Consider the following 21,230-nt stretch of genomic DNA (forward strand, 5'->3'; position numbering starts at 1 on the left):
GTATATTGTAAAAAGCTGCGGTCACAGCACCGAACCTCGGTCCATTTATCATTACTCTTTGCTTCCTGTCAGCCAGCCAATTTTCAATCCAAGCCAGTATTTTGCCCCCAGTACAATGTGCCCTAAATTTGCTCACTAATCTCCTATGTGGGACTTTATCAAAGGCTTTATGAAAGTCCAGGTATACTACATCCACTAGCTCTCCCTTGTCCATCTTCATAGTTACATCCCCAAAAATTCCAGATTAGTCAAGCACGATTTCCCCTTTGTAAATCCATGCTGACTCTGACCTATCCTGTTACTGCTATCCAAATGATTCGTAATTTCATCTTTTATAATTGACTCCAACATCTTTCCCACCACTGACGTCAGGCTAACCGGTCTATAATTCTCTGTTTTCTCTCTCCCTCCTTTCTTGAAAAGTGGCGCAACATTAGCCACCCTCCAATCCACAGGAACTGATCCTGAATCTATAGAACATTGGAAAATGATTACCAATGCGTCTACGATTTCTAGAGCCACCTCCTTTAGTACCCTAGGATGCTGACCATCAGGTCCCGGGGACTAATCAGCCTTCAGACCTAACAATCTATCCAACACTATTTTCTACCTAATATAAATTCCCTTCAGATCATCCATTACCCTAGATCCTTCAGCCACCATAACATCTGGGAGATAGCTTTTGTCTTCCCTTGTGAAGACTGATCCAAAGTACCTAATCAACTCTTCTGCCATTTCCTTGTTCCCCATTATAAATTCACCAACGTGTCTTCAAGGGCCCAGTTTTAGTCTTAACCATTTTTTTATTTTTACATACCTAAAAAAACTTTTACTATCCTCCTCTATAATTTTGGCCAGTGTGCCTTCGTACCTGACTTTTTCTCCACGTATTGCCTTTTTAGTTATCCTCTGTTGCTCTTTAAAACTTTCCCAGTCCTCCAGTTTCCCGCTCATCTTTGCTATGTTATACTTCTTCTCTTTTATCTTTATACAGTCCTTAACTTCCCTCGTCAGCCACAGCCGCCCCTACCTCCCCTTAGGATCTTTCTTCCTCTTTGGTATGAACTGATCCTGCACCTTCTGCATTATATCCAGAAATACCTGCCAGTGTTGTTCCACTGCCATCCCTGCTAGGGTATTGTACCATTGAACTTTGGCCAGCTCCTCCCTCATAGCTTCATAGTTCCCTTTGTTTAACTGCAATACTGGCACTTTCGATTCTCCCTTCTCCCTCTTAAACTGCAGATTAAAACTTATCATATAATGGTCACTACCTCCTAATGGCTTCTTTACTTTGAGGTCCCTGATTAAATCCGGTTCATTGCACAACACCAGATCCAGAATTGTCTTCTCCCTGGTAGGCTCCAGCACTTGCTGTTCCAAGAATCCATCTCAGAGGCACTCCACAAACTCCTTTTCTTGGGGTCTAATACCATCCAGGATACTGATTGTGGATCATCAGCCATGATCATAATGAATGGTGGTGCTGGTTCGAAGGGCTGAACGGCCTACTCTAGCACCTATTGTCTATTGTCATCCTGATTTTGCCAGTCTACCTGCGTGTTGAAATCCCCCATTACAACTGTAGTAATATTTGCGACAGGCCAATTTCAACTCCTGATTCAACTTACACCCTACAACCTGGCTACTATGTGGGGGCCTGTAGATAACTCCCATTAGGGACTTTCTACCCTTAGAATTCCTCAGCTCTATCCATACTGACTCTACATCTCCTGATTCTATGTCCCCCCTCGCAAGAGACTGAATATCATTCCTCACCAACAGGGCCACCCCAGCCCCTCTGACCGTCAGTCCGTCATTTCGATAGCACGTATAGCCTTGAATATTCATTTCCCAGGCCCTGTCCACTTGAAGCCACGTCTCAGTTATCCCCACAACATCGTACCTGCCAATTTCCAACTGAGCCTCAAGCTCATCCACCTTATTTCTTATGCTTCGTGCATTCATATATAATAATTTTAATTTGTTACTTCCCTCACCCTTCTTATCAATCCCTATTTCACCTGATCATTCTGTATGAACCCTTCTTGATTTTTCTGCTCGGTTGATTCTGTTGTCTTTCCTAATTTCTCTTCTTTTCACTTTCCCTTTAACTTCCTTACATTTCCCATGTGTCCCCTCCCCCCCAACTAAGTTTAAACACAGCTGCGTTGCACTGGCAAACTAGAACACGCCTCCTTAAATAGCACTCACCGATTTTGATTGTTATGGTACAATTCTTAAGAGATGAAATATGTTCCTTCAGAAATTTTGATTGTTTGTTTGGAAAATCATCTCTTTTTAAAAGATATCTACCAGGATCCTAACAACCCGAACATCCAGAAACTTCCATCCTGAACTGTGCGGTTTAGTCTGTAATCTGAGTCCAGATTTCTCCCACCAAAGTGCATTACCTCACATTTTGCTATATTAAATTCCATTTGCAACTTGGCCTGTGGCAATTGTTTGGTATCACCCTCAATGTTAGCTACACCACCAAGTTTAGAAATATTTGCACATTTTGAAGTTTTACTCTGTATTTGAGTAATTTTATGCATTATAAGAAATTAGTGACCGAAACACTGAACCTTGGGGAACAGCACATACCATCATCCACTCTAGAAAATAACCACTGACCACAACTCACTCTTTTTGTACCTCAATCAACTTTTTATCCAATGACAAAATGATCCTCCTGTTTTATGAGTCTCAACTTTTTGAATTAATGTTTAATTTGATACTCAGTAAATGGTTTTCTTAAAATCATACATACAGTACCCCTCGCTTTCCCTTCATCGACCTTCTCTTTTACTTTATCAAAAAACTATATTAGTCAAGTAATTTGCATTTTACAGATCTGTACTGGCTATCAAGGCAAATGGAGAGTATTGCACCACCCACTTGATGCATGCTTTATAGATAGTGGAAAGGTACTGGAGAAATAGGAGGTGTGTTACTCAACACAGCATTCCTGGCTTCTTCCACGGCCCAGCGGAACCTTCCTCCCCTTGCCTTCCTTCTAGCTCCATGCCCTCCCCAAACCCCATCACCAGTTGGGTATTCACCATACTTCCACCTTCTGCTCTCTGATGCTGAACCTTCTTTACTAAGTAAGGGACTCAGCTTTATCGCTCTGCATCCACACCTCAACAAATTTTGGGCATGACATGATGTCAACCTCTTCTTCCGCCATCTTTGCCTCCATGCCTATTTCATTGGACGAGTCCTCTCCCCATCCTACAGACCCCTTCACCCAGTCTAACATTCTCCCTTCACCTGGACCCCCTCCCTCTGGCCTTTTACCTGAACTCCATCTGTTCACTGAAAACTGTCAACATGGTTCCTGCAATTTCTCTGCCTGCACACCTCCCCCCAGAACCCAAATCACCATATTTCCCTTCAAACTGACTGCACTCCGTGCGGTTAGATCCAACCGTGACTTTGTCAAGCCTGCCAATAAGGGTGGTGCTGCTTAATTTGGCATTTTGACCTCTACATCACAGAGGCCGAGTGCCAGCTCTCACATACCTCCTCCCATCTTCCCCGGACCATGACTCCACCATGGCTCATCTAGCCAGTGTCAACTACACTAACTGACCTCATTTCATCTGCTGATCTCCCCTCACATTCCCACCAAGCTGATAGTCCCCCCGGCCTGCACAATTCTCTTTTATCTCCTTCCAAAAATCCACAAACAGGGCTGTCTGTGCAGACCCATTGTTTCAGCCTGCTCCTGGCCCACAAAACATGTCTCTTCCTACCTTGACACGGACTTTTCTCCATTGGTCCAGTCCCTTCCCATGTATGCCCTTGGTTTCTGACACTTTATGCCAGTTTCAGAATTTCAGGTTTGCAGGCTCCAACTGCCGCCTCTTTATCATGGGCATGCAATCCCTACCAAGGTGGTCTCAGGGCTCTCCGCTTCTACCTGGAACAAAGGCCTGAACCATCCCCACCCAACATTACCCTTCTCCACTTGTCCAAGCTTGTCCTCACTCTTAACAACTTCTCTTTTAACTCCTCACATTTTTTTCTGGTCAGGGTGCAGCCATGGGTACATACCTGGGCCCCAGTTATGCCTGTCTCCTCGTGGGGTACGTGGGACATTCCTTCTTCCAGTCCTATTCCGGTCCCCACCCACGGCTCTTTCTCTGATATACCAATGATATTATGGATGCTGTTTCTTTCTCTTGTCCAGAATTAGAAAAGTTCATCAATTTTCCTTCCAATTTCTGTACTGACCTCACTTTCACCTGGTCAATCTCTGACTCCTCCCTTTCCTTTCTTAACATCTGTTTCCATTTCTAGGGATAAACTGGCCACTAATCTCCACTATAAAGCCCATCGAGGCCTACAGCTACCTGGATTGTACATTCTCGCACCCTGTAGAGATGCCATTCAATCCCACACCATCCACATCCAGAAGATCATCAGTCACCATTTCCACCATCTCCAGCGAGATGCCACGGTCAGACACGTATTCCCTTCCTCTCCTTTGTCCACATTCCGCAGGGACCGTTCCCTCCGGGACACCCTGGTCCAGTTTTCCTTCACTCCCAACACACAACCCCCACAGCCACATGGCACCTTCCCCTGCAACTGCCAAAGGGGTAGCACCTGCTCATTTAACGCCTTCCTTCCCAGTATCCAAGGGCCCAAACATACCTTCCAGGTGAAGCAACAATTTATCTGCATTTCTAACAATCTAGTCCACTGCATACGCTGCTCACAATGTGGTCTCCTCGACTTTGGGGAAATGAAACAGAGACTGGGTGACCACTTCACAGAATATCTACATTCTGCCTGCAAAAAAGACCCCAGGCTTCCAGTCTGTTCCGCTTTAACACACCACCTTGTTCTCTGTCTCAGACTTGCTGAAGTGTTCCAGTGAAGTTCAGTGCAAACTAGAAGAACAATACCTCATTTTCCCCTTGTGGACCCTGCAACCTTCCAGTCCCAATCACGAGTTCAATAATTTTACGGCCAAAAATCTCCCATATCCTAGCCCTCTACCCCTCTCACCAGGCCTCGTTTCACATAGCCTGCCCTTACACATTACACCATTACCAGGATGCTGCCTGGACTGGAGGGCTTGTCTTACGAGGAGAGGTTGACTGAGCTTGGACTTTTCTCACTGGAGAGGAGGAGGAAGAGAGTGACCTGATCAAGGTGTACAAGGTAATGAGAGGCATGGATAGAGTCGATAGCCAGAGACTTTTCTCCAGGGCAGGATTGACTGCCACGAGGGGAGCACATGGAATACTTTGCTAGTGGTAGTCGTGGAAACATAGACATTAATGGCATTTTAGCGACTGCTGGACATGCACATGGACAGCAGTGAATTGAGGGGAATGTAGGTTAGGTTATTTTATTTTTGGGTTAGGATTAATCCACAGCACAACATTGTGGGCCAAAGGGCCTGTAGTGTGCTGTACTTTTCTATGTTCTACGTTCTATTGTTAGCCACTAACGGTCTCCATTAACAGATATTCACCCTCCTTGCCAGATCATTACCAAGTCCTTTGTCTATCCAACTATTCTTCTCTTTCTTTGGGCTCTATCCCCTCCTATTGTTTACTCCTTATCTCCACCCCCCACCCTATCTTCTGCACATAAACTGACATTTTCCTAGTTACCATCAGTTCTGAGGAAGGGTCAACAGACCTGAAACGTTAACTCTGGCTTTCTTTTCACAGATGCTGCCAGACCTGCTGAGCTTTTCCAGCAACTTTTGTTTTTGTTCCTAGCTTCTCATCTCTTTCGTCATAATGGCTCAGAGGTGTTCTTCCAAATGGGAGTTACTCATGGGGAATCTGCAGAATATCCACTGTGGCACACTGCTGAGGAATTGCATGGGAAACTGAATGTTGTAGTCTAATTGGACAGATAAGAAGGGTCCCTACCCGAAATGTCAACATTCCTGCTCCTCTAATGCTGCCTGGCCTGCTGCATTCCTCCAGCTCCACACTGTGTTATCTGATTTCAGTATCTGCAGTTCTTACCACCTCTAACCAGGAATATGAAATTTATTTTCAGTGATGCTTCTTATGTAAAGCTCTGTGATGGGCTCTCAAGTGCGGGAGAGTTTATAATTTTTCATGCAGGAAAGGGAGGTGAATGTTACCCTTCAGCCTGGGAAGCTAAGAAAATTAAAAAAGAGTACAGAAACCCTTGCTATTGGTGACCTAGTAGATCGTCTTAGTGAAAATATCAGAAGAAATTTTCAAAAGGGATTCAGCAGCAACATCCATTGAGTTCTACACCGGTAATAAGTCATTATGTGAATGAAAAAAGGCTAAAGACCAAAATTGCATTTTTAAGACAAATGCTGGTGAACATACAAAGGTCCAAATTAAAATGGATGGGTAACAGCAGTTAGCTATATGACTATTTTACAAGAAGGAAGCAATCTCTAAGAAACGCGTGCATCACAGAAAGAGGAAACTTCGAATTTTAACATGCAAAGAAAATAATGGGAATATGATATACTGTCATTTTGTACATTTTGTTTTGTTTATTTTTATTATATTTAAAATATATGTATTGGTTTATCTAAGAAGAAAATAACTAAATCAACTATTAAGATCTAAAGGGACGCCTGAGACCTCATAGGACAAGAAGCAGGGATGGATATGTTGGTTAAGGGCTAATTAGGTGTGAATTACTGACTTAAATATGGAGAGTACAGACTTTGGACTGTCAAGTGGCAAAGTAAAATTTGCAACTAACAATTGCCAGGCATGAGCTATCTCCACCAAGAGATAATCTAACCATCCCCTCTTCACATTCAATTACATTATACTCATTAAACACTCCACTTTCAATATCATGATGTTACAGTTAGCAGAAACTGAACTGAATCATTCATACAATGAACTTATCTCCTGCCTCCTCAATGCTTCCTGATCATCTATAAGGAACACATCAAGGTGTCATGGAATACTGTTGATTTGCTTAGATGATTATGATTCCAATAATGCTCAAGAAGCTTACCACCACTCCTACCAATAAAGCATCCCACTCCATTGACACCCCATCCATCAACTTAAACATTTAACCTCTTCACCACTCACACAGTAGCAGCAACATGTGCTATATATGACGCACTGTAACAATTTACCCAGGCTCCTTCAACGGCACTTTCTAAACCCGTGTTCTCTACCAACTACAAGAAGCAGGATAGCAGATTCGTGGGACAGTACCATCTACAAACTCCCTGCCAAGGTACAGAGCAACCTGGCATAGAAATATATCATTCCTTCACTACTGCTGAATCAAATCTTGGAACTCTGCCTAATGGCACTGTGGGTTTACTAGCACAACATAGACTGTGGCTATTCAAGAAGGAGCCTCACCACAACCTTCTTAAGGGCAATTATGGAGGATAATAAATATTGGCAGGCCTGCAACATTCACATCCCATGAATAAACAATGAAAAAAAGAGATCTGGAAAGCTCTGTGCAAATCTGGTGCCATATTATAGGAAAGATGTGAAAACATTGGAAAGATTTACAGAATTGCAGAATCGATTTACAAGAAAGACTCCAGGAATTAGAAAGTTCAGTTATATGGATTGGTTGTATAAGTAGGGGCTGTTCTCCTTGGAGAGAAGACCAAAAAGGTGATCTGATAGAGGTTTTCAAAATCATGAATGGGCTGGGTAGAATAGAGAGAGAGGCCACTCATCATCTTGAATTGGAAGTATATTGCCATTTCTTTAGTGTCACTGGATCGAAATCTTGGAACTTACTCCCTAACAGCATTTCGGGTGCATCTACACCACATGGACTGTGGCTGTTCACGAAGGCAGCTCGCCACCAATCTCCTGAGTGCAACTACAGATGGACAAATATTGCTGGCTAAGCCAGCAAAATCCACATCCCATGAATGAATAACAGTATAAAAAAGCATTTTTGCAATTCCTTACCGTACATTTTGCCATTAACTGTGCACTTGTTGAATACCATGATATTCTGTGTCAGGGTCCCTGTTTTATCAGAAAAAATATACTGGATTTGTCCAAGCTCCTCAGTTAATGTTGTTGTGCGGGCTAACGCTGGAGTGTCCTTCTTTGGGTAGTACATTTTGGAATCCCAGCCAATGTAGAAGCTGCTGCCCAAGCGTATAACTTCAATGCTAGTATAAAAAAGTTTAAAAAATCAGTCATTTATTTGTTTTAAATATTGACAATTTGCCCTCAAAATGAAGTAAATATCTATTGGGCTACTTTTTAAACACATTAAATTTATTTTTCTTTTCAACAATACATATTTCATTATAATGAGCCATGTTCTTAACAGGTACCTGAAGTGTTCATGTTTTGTCCATTAGAACCAGAGAACCACACAAATGACACAGTGCAAAAGGGGGCCATTTGACCCATCTGGTTCAAGGCAAAACTAAAAATGACGCTGTGGAAATCGATAGACTTGTTATAGCATTGAAAATAATGATGTAAACTGATAAATAAATCACAAGATAGAACAAAGCATGAAACGCATAATTCTGCAGAAGCGGGAGATCTGAAATAAAAAGCTGAAAATGGTGGTGAAATTCAGGGGATCTGGCAGCATCTGTGGAGAGGATCAAGGTTATTGTTTTGAGTCTACTATATTTATTTCCCTGCAGTCTAGTTTCTCATCATCAGCATGTTCAGGTTACACCAAGAAACATGGGCCACATTGATTTGTCTGTGAACCAAAACATGGACCTGAAGTATATATAATCACCTCCTATCTGTTTGCCACTTCAACAAACAACCTTGAACTACAAGACATTCTCTGTCATTCCCACCATCTCCAGCAGGATGCCACCACCAAAAGTATTTTCTCCTACCCTCCTCTGTTAACGTTCCACAGGGATTGTTCCCTCTTCCATCTCCTTTAGCATTCTCTTATCACACTACCTCATGCAACCACAGAAGGTGTAATACTAGCCTATTCGCCTTCTACCTCTTCACTGTCCAAGACCCAACACATACCTACCTGGTGAAGCAGCATTTCATTTGTAATTCTTTCAATCTAGTTTACTGCATTCACTGCTCACACTGCAGTCTCCATTATATTGGCAAAACCAAGTGCAGACTGGTTGACCATTTTGAAGAACAACTCCACTTTGTCCACAGGCATAGACCAAACCTCCCATTTACTTGACACTTCAAGAAACCACCTTGATCTCATGCTAACATATCTGTTCTGGGCCTGCTGCGATGTTCCAATGAAGCATAATGCAAGCTCAAGGAACAATACTTCATTTTTCCAGTTAGGCATTCCACAGCCTCAAGGTCTCAATATTGAATTCAATAACTTTAGAAACTAAATGCTTTACATCTGGTTTTCCAATTTTCTTTCTTTCACTCATTTTTAGGTCCTTAGATGTAGTCATCAGGTCAAAGGGACCTTGTCAGCCTCTAATTGTGTTCCTTGTATGGTTTCCCTAGTGATTGATCATTATAAGCTCCTCACTCCCTTTTGTTCCCTGCTTTTTTCTTATTATATTTGGGATGCTTTACGTGTCTACTACCATGAAAGAAAGATACCATATACTCATTCAATAACAAAGCAATTGTCTTGCGTACTTAACTTTCCTTATTGAATGCCTTTCGGAAATCCAAATATATGATATCCACTGTTATGGACCAAACAAAATCCCCTCAAAAAATATTAACAAGATAGCCTACAGCCCAACTTTTTCATAATTTTAAAGGCAAATGTAAGGTGTTGTGTTTGCGATGCAATTTGATTAGTCAGACTACTGGGCTTGAAGCAAAACACACTTTATTCTTATACTCCAGTTAAAATACAGGCAAAATAAGAATAAAAACAAATTAGTTTAACTGTAGCTCCATCAAAATAATTAACAAAATAACATGTTAATTACCAGTGATTAGCTGCTCCAAGATAGTAACAAACCATAAACACACCCTTGACAGTAGCAAATTCAGTAAAATAGATTATCTCACATGCAACGTTTCTCCAGGAAGAAAAAACATCAAGTGAAAATTGTGAGAGACAGCCGAAATGTTTTGCAGGGAGAGATCTATAGCAGCTTCCAAACCCCAACAGATACTAGAAGCTAAAGTAAAATCCCGGTTCTATTGGAGCTTGACCTCGCTCCTTCTATTGTTCCAACTTCACAAAAATCCCAAGGCCTCACAAGCTATTTACTTTATTGGCTTGGACTAGACTGCTCACCACCTATGTCTCAACCGCTCTTCAGTAAAAAAGGGACAAAATACACCTTTAAAGCCATAGTGTTGTCATACCTCTGTCTTTAAAAGAAAATGAACCATCAACACACAAAGACGGCTTCATTTTTAAAAACCATTCATTTTACACTATTAGTACACTACAGTACATTTATATTACATTAACTCTAAGCATGCAAACATTCAATACTACAGTCCATTTCTTCCCATAACCAAATACCTCCATCTTCATTCATTAAAGTTGTGACAACGTATCAACAATTATGCTGTCTTTTCCTGCCTGATATATAATTTTCAAATTGAATGGCTAGAATAATAAGCTGCATCTAAATAGTCTGGAATTCTTATCCTTAAGTTTTTCCAAAACTTTAAGGGGTTATGATCAGTATATAATTGTTTCTGACACATTACTGGCAACATAAATGTTGAAATGTCGCAATACCAACACTAAACTCAAGATCTTCTCAATTGTGGAATATTTCTGTTGATGAATATTCAGCTTTATTGGAAAAATAGGTCTTTCTATTTTCTTATCTTTTTCTTGCAAAAGAATAGCACCGACATCAACATCACTCGTATCGAAAGTCACTTTGAATTTGGTTTGCATAATTAGGTGTGGCTAACACCACAGCAGAGTCCAACACAGCGTTCAAATTGTCAAATGCCTTCCATAATTTCTCTGTTCACTTTTCTGCACTTTTTCAACAAGTCAGTCAGTGGAGCAAGCACACTGCGAAAAATCAGTACAAACTTCTGATAAAAACCACTCATTCCAGGAATCATAGTACTTCCCTCTGTTGATGGCATGGTAAACTCCACAATAACCTTTGTTTTCACATCCTATGGGCCATCTGTCCATGTTCAATGACATGGCCCAGGAACATGACTTGGACTTTTGCGAACTCACTCTTCACCATGTTTATCACAAAACCCAACTCCTGAAGTTGATCAGGCAGTTCTCATAGATGCTCCATATGTTCCTTGCATGTGTGACTAAAAATCACGAGATCATCTATGTACACCACACAATTGGGTAATCTTTAAATAATTTTATTGGTTAGTCTTTGAAATGTGGCTGGTGCATTTTTCATTTAATTTGAACTTCATTTGAATTTAAACTGGTACAGTCCATGCAGTATCATGAAAGCTGAAATTTCCTTCACTTTTTCGGATTAAGGTACCTGCCAGTATCCCCTGAGTAAGTCCAACTTGGAAATATAAGTTGCTTGTTCCACCTTTTCAATACAGTTTTCCATTTGTAGAAGAAGATATGAATCAGATTTTGTAACTTTGCGGTAGTCCACACATAATCATTGGATACCCTTTAGTTTTGGAACCATTACTATAGGTGAGCTCAGTTTGCTACAATTCACTTTGATTATGTCATCACTGAGTACCTTGTTTTGGTACCTTTTTTGTACCTGTGCCAACTTTAGAGGGTTAACATCTATAAGGGCGTTATTTAATTGGAACATTTCCTGCAAATCTCATGTGATTGTAATAACTCTTTCAGGTCATTTAGATTTTCCTCTGGAAGGAACTCAATAATTTATCGCAATATTTGAGAACTTCCTCACTGTCCAATTTAATTTGAGTAATGTCTACTTCAGGATTATCTGAACTTAGTTCATCATTTTCTGTTGTAACTAGTAACGCATTCTCCTTTTGCTTTCCTTCCCCACCAAAATATCTTTTGAGTATATTCTGATGACACACTCAGATTCTTTGCACCTGGCATTCTTATCAAATAATTCATCTTACTCAATTTCTTTTCAATCTGATATGGTTGACTAAGCCTTGTCTTTAAAGGTTTACGTACCACTGGGAGTAACATGTACACTTTATCTTCATTAGCAAAATCACAAATTTTTGATTTCTTGTCTGCTTCTGTTTCATCACATGCTGTGCCGCTTTCAAATGCTATCTAGCCAACTGACCTTCTCCATTTAACTTCTCCTTAAAATTTGATGAATGTGGTGTTTGAACTTTGACTCATCAATTTCTCCTTAATTATTTTCAGTGGTCTGCTCACGTCGTGCCCAAAAACTGATTCAAATGGAGCAAATTTAGTTGAATCATTAGATGCATCCCTAATTGCAAAATGTACAAGTGGAATTCTATTATCCCAGTCCTCTGGATAGCTTTGACTATAAGCCCTCAACATGGTAGTTTAAAGGTTGATGCCACCGTTCTAAAGCTTTCTGTAATTCTGGATGGCACACAGTAGACTTGTATTGTTTTATTCCTAAGCTATCCATAATTTCCTTGATTAACTTTGATGTAAAATTTGACCCCTGATGTGATTATATTACTGTGGAAACCTGTATCTGGTAAAAAAATTTGAGTAATACATCCATAAAATTTTAGACGTCATCCTGCATAGGGCCACTGTTGATAATTATGATCACAAATATTGATCCTCACTTTTTGATTTAGGTAACAGTCACAGAGATGCACAGCATAGAAACAGACCCTTCGGTCCAACTTGTCCACACTGAGCAGTTATCTTAAATTAATCTAGCCCCAATTGCCAGCATTTGGCCCACATCCATCTCAACCCTTCCTATTCAGGTGCCCATTCAGATGCTTTTTAAATGTTGTAATTGGACCAGCCTGTACCACATCCTCTGGTAACTCATTCCAGACATACACCATCCATCCAGTGAAAACATTGCCCCTTATGTCCCTATTAAATCTTTCCCCGCTCACCTTAAACCTATGCACTCTAGTTTTCGACTCCCCTACCCTAGGGAAAAGATTTTATAAAACTCTATAAGGACCCTCTTTAACATCTGACACTCCAGGGAAAACTGCACCAGCCTATTCAGTCTCTCTCTATAGTTCAAACCCTCCAACCCCAACAAAATCCTTGTAAATCTCTTCTGTACCCTTTCATGTTTAACAACATCTTTCTATAGAAGCAAGACCAGAACTGAATAAAGTATTCCAGAAGTGGCCTGACCAAATGTCCTGTACAGCTAAAACATGACATCCCAACTCCAATACTCAATGTACTGACCAATAAATGCAAGCGCACCAAACACCTTCTTCATTACCCTTTCTACATGCAACTCCACTTTCAAGGAAAAATGAACCTGCACCCAAAGATCTCTTTGTTCGGCAACGCTCGCAAGAACCTTACCATTAAGCGTATAAGTCCTGTTTTGATTTTCCTCACCCAAATGAAGCATCTCAGAGTTATCTAAATTAAAATGCATTTGCCACTCCTGGGCCCATTTGCCCATCTGATCAATGTCCCATTGTACTCTAAGGTAACCTTCTTTGTTATCCACTACACCTCCAATTTTGGTGCTGTCTCCAAAATTATTAACCGTACCTCCTACACACACAGCCAAATCATTTATATACACAAGATAGAAAGCAGTGAACCCAGTAGTGATCCTTGTAACACAACGCTGGTCACAGATCTCCATTCCAAAAAGCAACCCTCTGCCACCACCTTCTGTCTCCTACCTTCAAGCCAATTTTGTATCCAAATGGCTAGCTTTCCCTGTATTCCATGAGATCTAGCAGTGCTAAACAATCTACCATGCAGGCCCTTGTCGAACCTACACCATTAATTAATACTCTTGTAAATGGTTCCTCAAAGTTGGGCATAGGAATTAAAAGTATTGGTTTTATCACTGCCTGAGGTTTTCTATTGCCTTATGTGTATGTCATGTCTGGCAAAAAAGTCAACCACATTTCTATGCAGTCCACTCCAAAAGAATGTTTTTGTATTTTATCTTGAATTTTCCTTTCTCTTAAATGACCTGGTACCGCATGTGCTACCTGCAACACCTCCTTTCTATAATCCACTGGTAATAATATGTGATTGTCTTCTGTCATTTTTCATTTACTTGAATACAAGATGGCCTTCATTTCGTCATCAAAACTTCATTTCTAAAATAGTAACATTGTGGAATACACTCAGTCTCTTCTTCAGTGTATGCTCTTTGATACAACTGCCTTAGTTTTTCATTTTTCTGTTGTAAGTCAGCTAGCTTCTGTCAACTAAAAACATCCACTTTGTCCTCCACCTGTTACTGTTCTTTTCGCAATCATTTGGTCAAACATAGTATCTGAGAAATGTGCTTCAACTTCCTCATCTTTACTCCTTGATTTCTCCTCCCATTTTAACCTGCGGCTTTGTGACCTTGTTACCACAGAATCAGGAAAAATTCCAGGATATATACTTCCTGTAGCACCTCAGTTGTGTGATTTTTCACTATCCTTTCAAACACAGTCAACATCACTCCCACCTATGATCCAGCTATATAATCACCAAGGATAAACTGCATTTCTGGCATCAACAATTTCTCTACTACTCCTACCAACACTTCACTTTTCACCAGACTCCAACTTCACGTTATATTACGCAACACTACTCTTCTCACCATGAATGCCACATATTCCCACTTTGTCTTGTAATACTCCTTCTGAAATATATTTCCTCTCATGTCTCACCATTAAAGACTGGCTTTCTCCCATATCTCTTTAATTTCTTTACCTGCAACTCCTAGCATACATGAGTAAACCCTACCCATGCAAGTACATTCTTTAAAGAGATCTGACACTTTCTTTTCAACCTATCCTGATTAGGTTGTTCATTCTTCTGCAGCTTGTTAGTTTACACTGTTCTTTCCTTTGCCACGTCACAAAGCTCATTGGCTTATCCTACTTTCCCACATTGTGTTCCCAGTACCTTTTCTAAGTGACCAATACTGTGACTTCATGTGGCTTATTTTATGACAGTGAAAGCACCTGATCTTTTTTACGTCACTTTTCCCCTCATGTGTTTCCTTTCTACCATGTGGTAAACTTGCCTTGTTATCTTCAATGAGATCTCCTTTTCCCTTACCACCTGAGGATGTATCTTTTCTGAAATTTCTATCCCTCACAGATTGAAACTGATGCCAGAAGCTAAACTTTGATTTCTGACCCAATCTATAATCAACTACCATTTTTGCTGCTAATCATGCAATTTTAAGTGTCTGCCCTTCCACAAGTTCTCACTACTTCAGGAAGTGAATTTTTAAACTCCTCCAAAATAATCGTCTAACAGTGTCATATGTTTGATCTATTTTCAACACTTTTATCTACTTGTTAAAGTTGCTTTATTTGATCCTTTCAAACTCTATGTTCATCTGACCAGATTCTCTCCTTAGATTCCTAAAATGTTGTCTGAGGCCTTCTGGTATGAACTCATTTGCACTTAAGTTGGCTTTTTTCATCTCATCATAGCTCCCAGAAGCTTCATCTGATAGTGATGCAAATACTTCATTAGCTCCACCTACCAATTTTGATTGGATCAACAATACCCACAAGGTCGCCAGCTATTTTATTTGTTTAGCCACTTTCTCAAATGAAATGATTAAGGCTTCTACATCCATCTTGTCAAACGTAGACAATGCTTGAACATACGTAAACAGGTCCCCACCAGTCCTTTGGCTATGATCACTGTCCTCATCACTATTCCTACCTTCTACCTGTAACTCTGTCATTTTAAGTTGACTTTGAGTTTTCAGTTCCAATCTCCAAGGTTCAAAACTTCTCTCTTTTTCCTAATTTTCACTCTCTCTTTCCCTTTTATCCCCCCTCTCTCTTTCATTTTTTCTTCTGCCAGAACTATTCTTTATTTTACTTTTTCATTTGCCGCGCTTTCGTTACCCTATGCCATTGCCTCTAATTTAAACAGATTCACTTGTAATCGAATTTTAGCCATTCTGACAATTGTAAATGTTGAGCTATTGCTACAATTACCTCCCCATTTTCAATGGTCAAAGTCAACGCCAAATCAAACTTGTCTGCGAATTCTAAAATCCTTGCCTTGCTCACTTTCTGTATAACTCCTGAAATGGCTTCTTCTACCCCCAGGAAACTTTTAGTGACTACTACACAAGCACACCCTATTTAAACCAACCAAATACAACACCCATAAAAAACACCAACACTCGCTCACTGACTTTGAGTTTGATAATCCGAAACCCAACCTGGTATTACAGATTTTCATTCAGTCAAAAGCCTCTAAATTGTTATGGACCAGACCAAACCCCTCAAAATACATTAAGAAAATAGCCTGGACCCCAGCTTTTCTTACTTTTAGGACAAGCATTAGGCAATGTGTTCCAGATGCAATTTGGTTGGTCAAATTACCAGACTTGAAGCAAAACACACTCTATTCTTACACTCCAGTTAAAATACAGACAAAATAAGCATTTAAAAAATAGCTTAATTGTAACTCTATCAAAATAATTAACAAGATAATATATATGTTAACTACCATTGATTAGCTGTTCTAAGATAGTAATATTCCAAAAACACAACCTTGGCAGAGGCAAATTCAGTAAAATAGATTGTCTCACATGTAACATTTCTCCAGTGCAGCAGAAAAGAATATCAAAAGAAAATTTTGAGACAGAGAGACAGAACTCAAGTATTTTGCTACAGCAGTGAGAAATGTATAGCGGCTTGCAACAGCTCCTAGAAGATAAACTAAAGTCTTGGTTCTCGGAGAGTTGGACCCCACCTCACATCTGCTTCTATTGTTCCAACTTTTTAAAAAATCCAAGGCCTCACCAGCTGCTTATTTTATTGTCTTGGAACAGACCACATGGTGTCTCCATCTCAAGATCTGCTCATTATTATACATAAGAAACAAACGAGAGGCAAAAGTAAATATTGGGCCACTCCAAATTGATGCTGGAAGGCTAGTGATGGGAGATAAGGAAGTAGCTGAAGAACTTAATAAGTACTTTGTGTCAGTCTTCACAGTGGAAGACATAAGTAGTATGCCAACAATTAGGGACAGCCAGGGGGCAGAGTTCAGTATGGTAGGCATTACAAAAGAGAAAGTGCTAGAAAAGCTAAAACGTCTAAAAATTGATAAATCTCCTGGCCCCGATGGACTACATCCTCGAGTTCTGAGGGACGTGGCTGAGGAAATAGCGGAGGCTTTGGTCATGATCTTGCAGAAGTCACTGGAGTCAGGGAAAGTCCCAGATGATTGGAAAATTGCTATTGTAACCCCCTTGTTTAAGAAAGGATCAAGGCAAAAGATGGAAAATTATAGGCTGATTAGCTTAACCTCGGTAGTTGGTAAAATTCTAGAATCCATTGTCAAGGATGAGATTTCTAAATTGCTGCAAGTATAGGGTCAGATTAAAACAAGTCAGCATGGATTTAGTAAGGGGAGGTCGTGCCTGACAAACCTGTTGGAATTCTTTGAAGAGGTAACAAGTATGTTAGACCAGGGAAACCCAGTAGATGTTATCTATCTAGACTTCGAAAATGCCTTTGATTCGGTGCCTCACGGGAGGCTGCTGAGCAAGGTGAGGGCCCATGGTGTTCGAGGTGACCTACTGGCTTGGATTGAGGATTGGCTGTCTGACAGAAGGCAGTGAGTTGGGATAAAAGGCTCTTTTTTGGAATGGCAACCGGTGACGAGTGGTGTCCCGCAGGGTTCAGTGTTGGGGCCACAGCTGTTCACATTATACATTAATGATCTGGATGAAGGGACTGGGGGCATTCTGGCAAAGTTTGTCGATGATACGAAGATAGGTGGACAGGCAGGTCGGACTGAAGAGGTGGGGAATCTGCAGAAAGATTTAGACAGTTTAGGAGAGTGGTCCAGGAAATGGCTGATGAAATTCAATGTGAGTAAATGTGAGGTTTTGCACTTTGGAAAAAAAATACAGGCATGGACTATTTTCTAAATGGTGAGAAAATTCGCAAAGCCGAAGTACAAAGGGATCTGGGAGAGTTGGTCCAGGATTCTCTAAAGGTTAACTTGCAGGTAGAGTCCGTAATTAAGAAAGCGAATGTAATGTTGTCGTTTATCTCAAGAGGGTTGGAATATAAAAGCAGCGATGTGCTTCTGAGGCTTTATAAAGCTCTAGTTAGGCCCTATTTATAATACGGTGTCCAATTTTGGGCCCCACACCTCAGGAAGGACATACTGGTGCTGGAGTGTGTCCAGCGGAGATTCACAGGGATGATCCCTGGAATGGTAGGCCTAACATACGATGATGAATTGCTAAGGATCCTGGGATTGTACTCATTAGAGTTCAGAAGGTTGATGGGATATCTAATAGAAACTTACAAGGGGTGGACGCTAGAAAGTTGTTTCCATTAGGCGGGGAGACTAGGACCCATGGGCACAGCCTTAAAATTAGAGGGGGTAAATTTAAAACTGAAATGAGACGACATTTCTTCAGCCAGAGTGGTGGACTTGTGGAATTCATTGCCACGGAGTGCAGTGGAGGCGGGACGTTGGATGCCTTCAAGGCAGCGATCGATAAATTCTTGATCTCCGAAGGAAGCAAGGGCTATGGGGAGAGTGCAGGGAAGTGGAGTTGAAATGCCCAGCCATGATTGAAATGGCGGAGTGGACTTGATGGGCTGAATGGCCTTACTTCCACTCCTATGTCTTATTGTCTTATGGTCTTACCATTGTCTGGAAACTGAATTGTCAGCAGACATAAATATTGTGGCAATAGCAGCGGGACAGAGGATGAGAATTCTGTGGCAGTAACTCAATTCCCGTGGCTGTCCACCACCTATAAGACAGAACTCAGGAATGTGACAGAATATTCTCCACAGTACCAACAAGACCCAAGAAGCTTGCCGCCATCGAAGACAAGGACCACCACCTCATTGGCATCACTTCAACTACCTTCAGTTTTCTCTCCCTTCACCACCAACGCACAGTGCCACCATTGTTACCATTTCCAAGATGCACTTCAGAAATGCTTCAAGAATCCTTCCAAACAACACCTTCCAAACATGTAATGCCTTCCACCTAGAACTACAAGGGAGCAGATGCACAGACCATCATCTGCAAAATCACTTCCAAGTCACATACCATCCTAATTTGGAAAATTCGTGAATAACATGAAATAACAGGGAACAACGATATGGAAAAGCAATTGAATAAATACTTTGCATCAGTCTTTAAAATAGATAACATTAATAACATTCTAAAATATGAAATAACCAAACAGTCCCAAGGTGGTGTTGGAGATTGAAAATGAACACAATAACTATCACTGGAGCAAACGACTAAGGAAACTAAAGGGCCTCTGGATGCGATGGGTTACAACCCAGGATTTCAAAGGATGCAGCTATAGAGATTGCAGATGCACTTATAGCCGTCTTGTCAAAATTCTTAGACTTTGGCAAAGTCTCAGAGGATTGGATAAGTTCACTTATTCAAAATGCAAAGGCGATATATTCAGGTAGTCACAGACCAGTTGGCTTAAAATTTGCCATGGGAAAAGATATTAGAACGCATTATAAGCAACAAAATAGCATAGTATTTAGAAGTAAATGATAAAAACAAACACAGGGAAAGCATTTCTGACAAATTTATTGCAATTCTTTAAGGAGGTAACAAGCAGGATAAAATAAAGGGGAACCAGTGGATGCAATATATTTGGACTTTCAAAAGGCATTCATTAATGTACTGCCCGTAAGGCTGTCTAATAAGAGCTTTGGTGCTGGAGGCAATATATTGGAATGAGTGGAGGTTTCCTAGCTAAGAGAAGACAGAGTTGGGCTTAAGGAGTATTTTCAGGATGGAAGCCTGAAACATTCTTGCATTAGCCCCATAATCCTCATTCCACTACTAATCAAGGACCTATCTGTCTTGGCCTTAAATATACACAAAGTCTTTGCCCCCACAGCTCTCTGAGAGAATCTTAATCCTCTGACAGAGAAAAAAATATCCTCATCTCAGTCCTAAGTCAGTGCCCTTTTATCCTCAGACTATGCCTTCCAGTCCTGGACTCTCCCTTGAGGAGAAACATCTTCTCAGCATTTACTTCGTCATACTGGAATGCCACTCAGATCACTGTTGGGCCATTATTTATTTACAATTTATATTAATGACTTTAATGAAGGAACTGAAGATACGACAGCCAAGTTAGTGGATGACACAAAATTAGTTGGAAAAGCAAGCAGTGTGGACAATACAAAGACTATACACAGGGATATAGACAAGTTAAGCAAGTGGGCAGCACCTTGGCTGGATGAAAATAATTTCGGACAATGTGATATTATGCATTTTGAAAGGAAGAATAAAAGAGCAAAATGCTATTTAAGTGGAAAGACACTGCAGTAAGTTGCAGCAGAGGAATTTGAGGATCCTTGTGCATGAATCACAAAAAGCTAGCATCAGCAGCAAATAGAGAAGGCAAATGGAACGCAGGTCTTTATTTCTCAGGGAATAGAGTTTAAAATAGGAAGATAAAACAAGTACTGCAGATGCTGGAGATCTGACCCCAAAAGAGAAAGTGCTACAGGAATTCATCAGGTCTGACAGCATCTATGCAGAGAAAAACGGAGTTACCATTTCAAGTCCAATGACCCCTCATCAAAACAAACTCAAAATGTTAACTGTTTTTCTCTCAACAGACGCTGCCAAACCTGAGTTTCTCAGCACTTTGTTTTTGTGTGCGATAAAAATAGGGAGGTCTTGCTAAAACTACCAGTCAGACCACAGTTGGGTATCCACTTGTGGGTAAGTCTAGCGCTAGGGTGCAGACTATCAGAATAGGTGTCACACATTTAAGACAGAGTTGAGGAGGAATTTCTCATTTCAGAGGGTAGTGAGTCTGTGGAATTCTTTACTGTAGAAGGTTGTTGAGGCTGGTTCATTACGTATCTTCAATAAAGTGACAGACAGATTTACTGCCTCATCAGACATCCCACCTGACGTTCCCAAACCTTTTGCCATCATTCAGAGTCTAAAATAACCCCTACCAATTGAAAATTGAATTAAAATGTTAAAATTGTCCATCTTGTGTTGGCTCTACATGAACTTACAATTCGCAATAACTCTGAAGAAACTGTTTATTAACATGCACCATAAAACTTTACATTTCTTCAAACACATTTTATGTTCAGACTAATTTGTTGGAATTTAAAATCACAACAATACAGTTTATAAATAATTTACAAGGCTGATGGGAACAATATAATATTAGACACTTTGTCCAGAGCTAGAATAAGTGAAACTGAATC

At 40.5% G+C, this 21,230-nt stretch overlaps 1 protein-coding gene across 3 annotated transcripts in view; it reads right to left on the bottom strand.

Annotated features, from left to right (window-relative positions):
- Nucleotides 1–21,230, bottom strand: part of LOC125453069 (phospholipid-transporting ATPase ID) — a 281,340-nt gene that overhangs the window by 110,391 nt on the left and 149,719 nt on the right. For all 3 annotated transcript variants that reach the window (XM_059648627.1, XM_059648621.1, XM_059648622.1), the window contains one exon: nt 7,929–8,137. In XM_059648627.1, the coding sequence (XP_059504610.1) occupies nt 7,929–8,137 (209 nt within the window). The remainder of the gene's footprint in view (nt 1–7,928; nt 8,138–21,230) is intronic.

This window comes from Stegostoma tigrinum, chromosome 1 (assembly GCF_030684315.1).
Source record: "Stegostoma tigrinum isolate sSteTig4 chromosome 1, sSteTig4.hap1, whole genome shotgun sequence".
NCBI classification, from domain to species: Eukaryota; Metazoa; Chordata; class Chondrichthyes; order Orectolobiformes; family Stegostomatidae; genus Stegostoma; species Stegostoma tigrinum.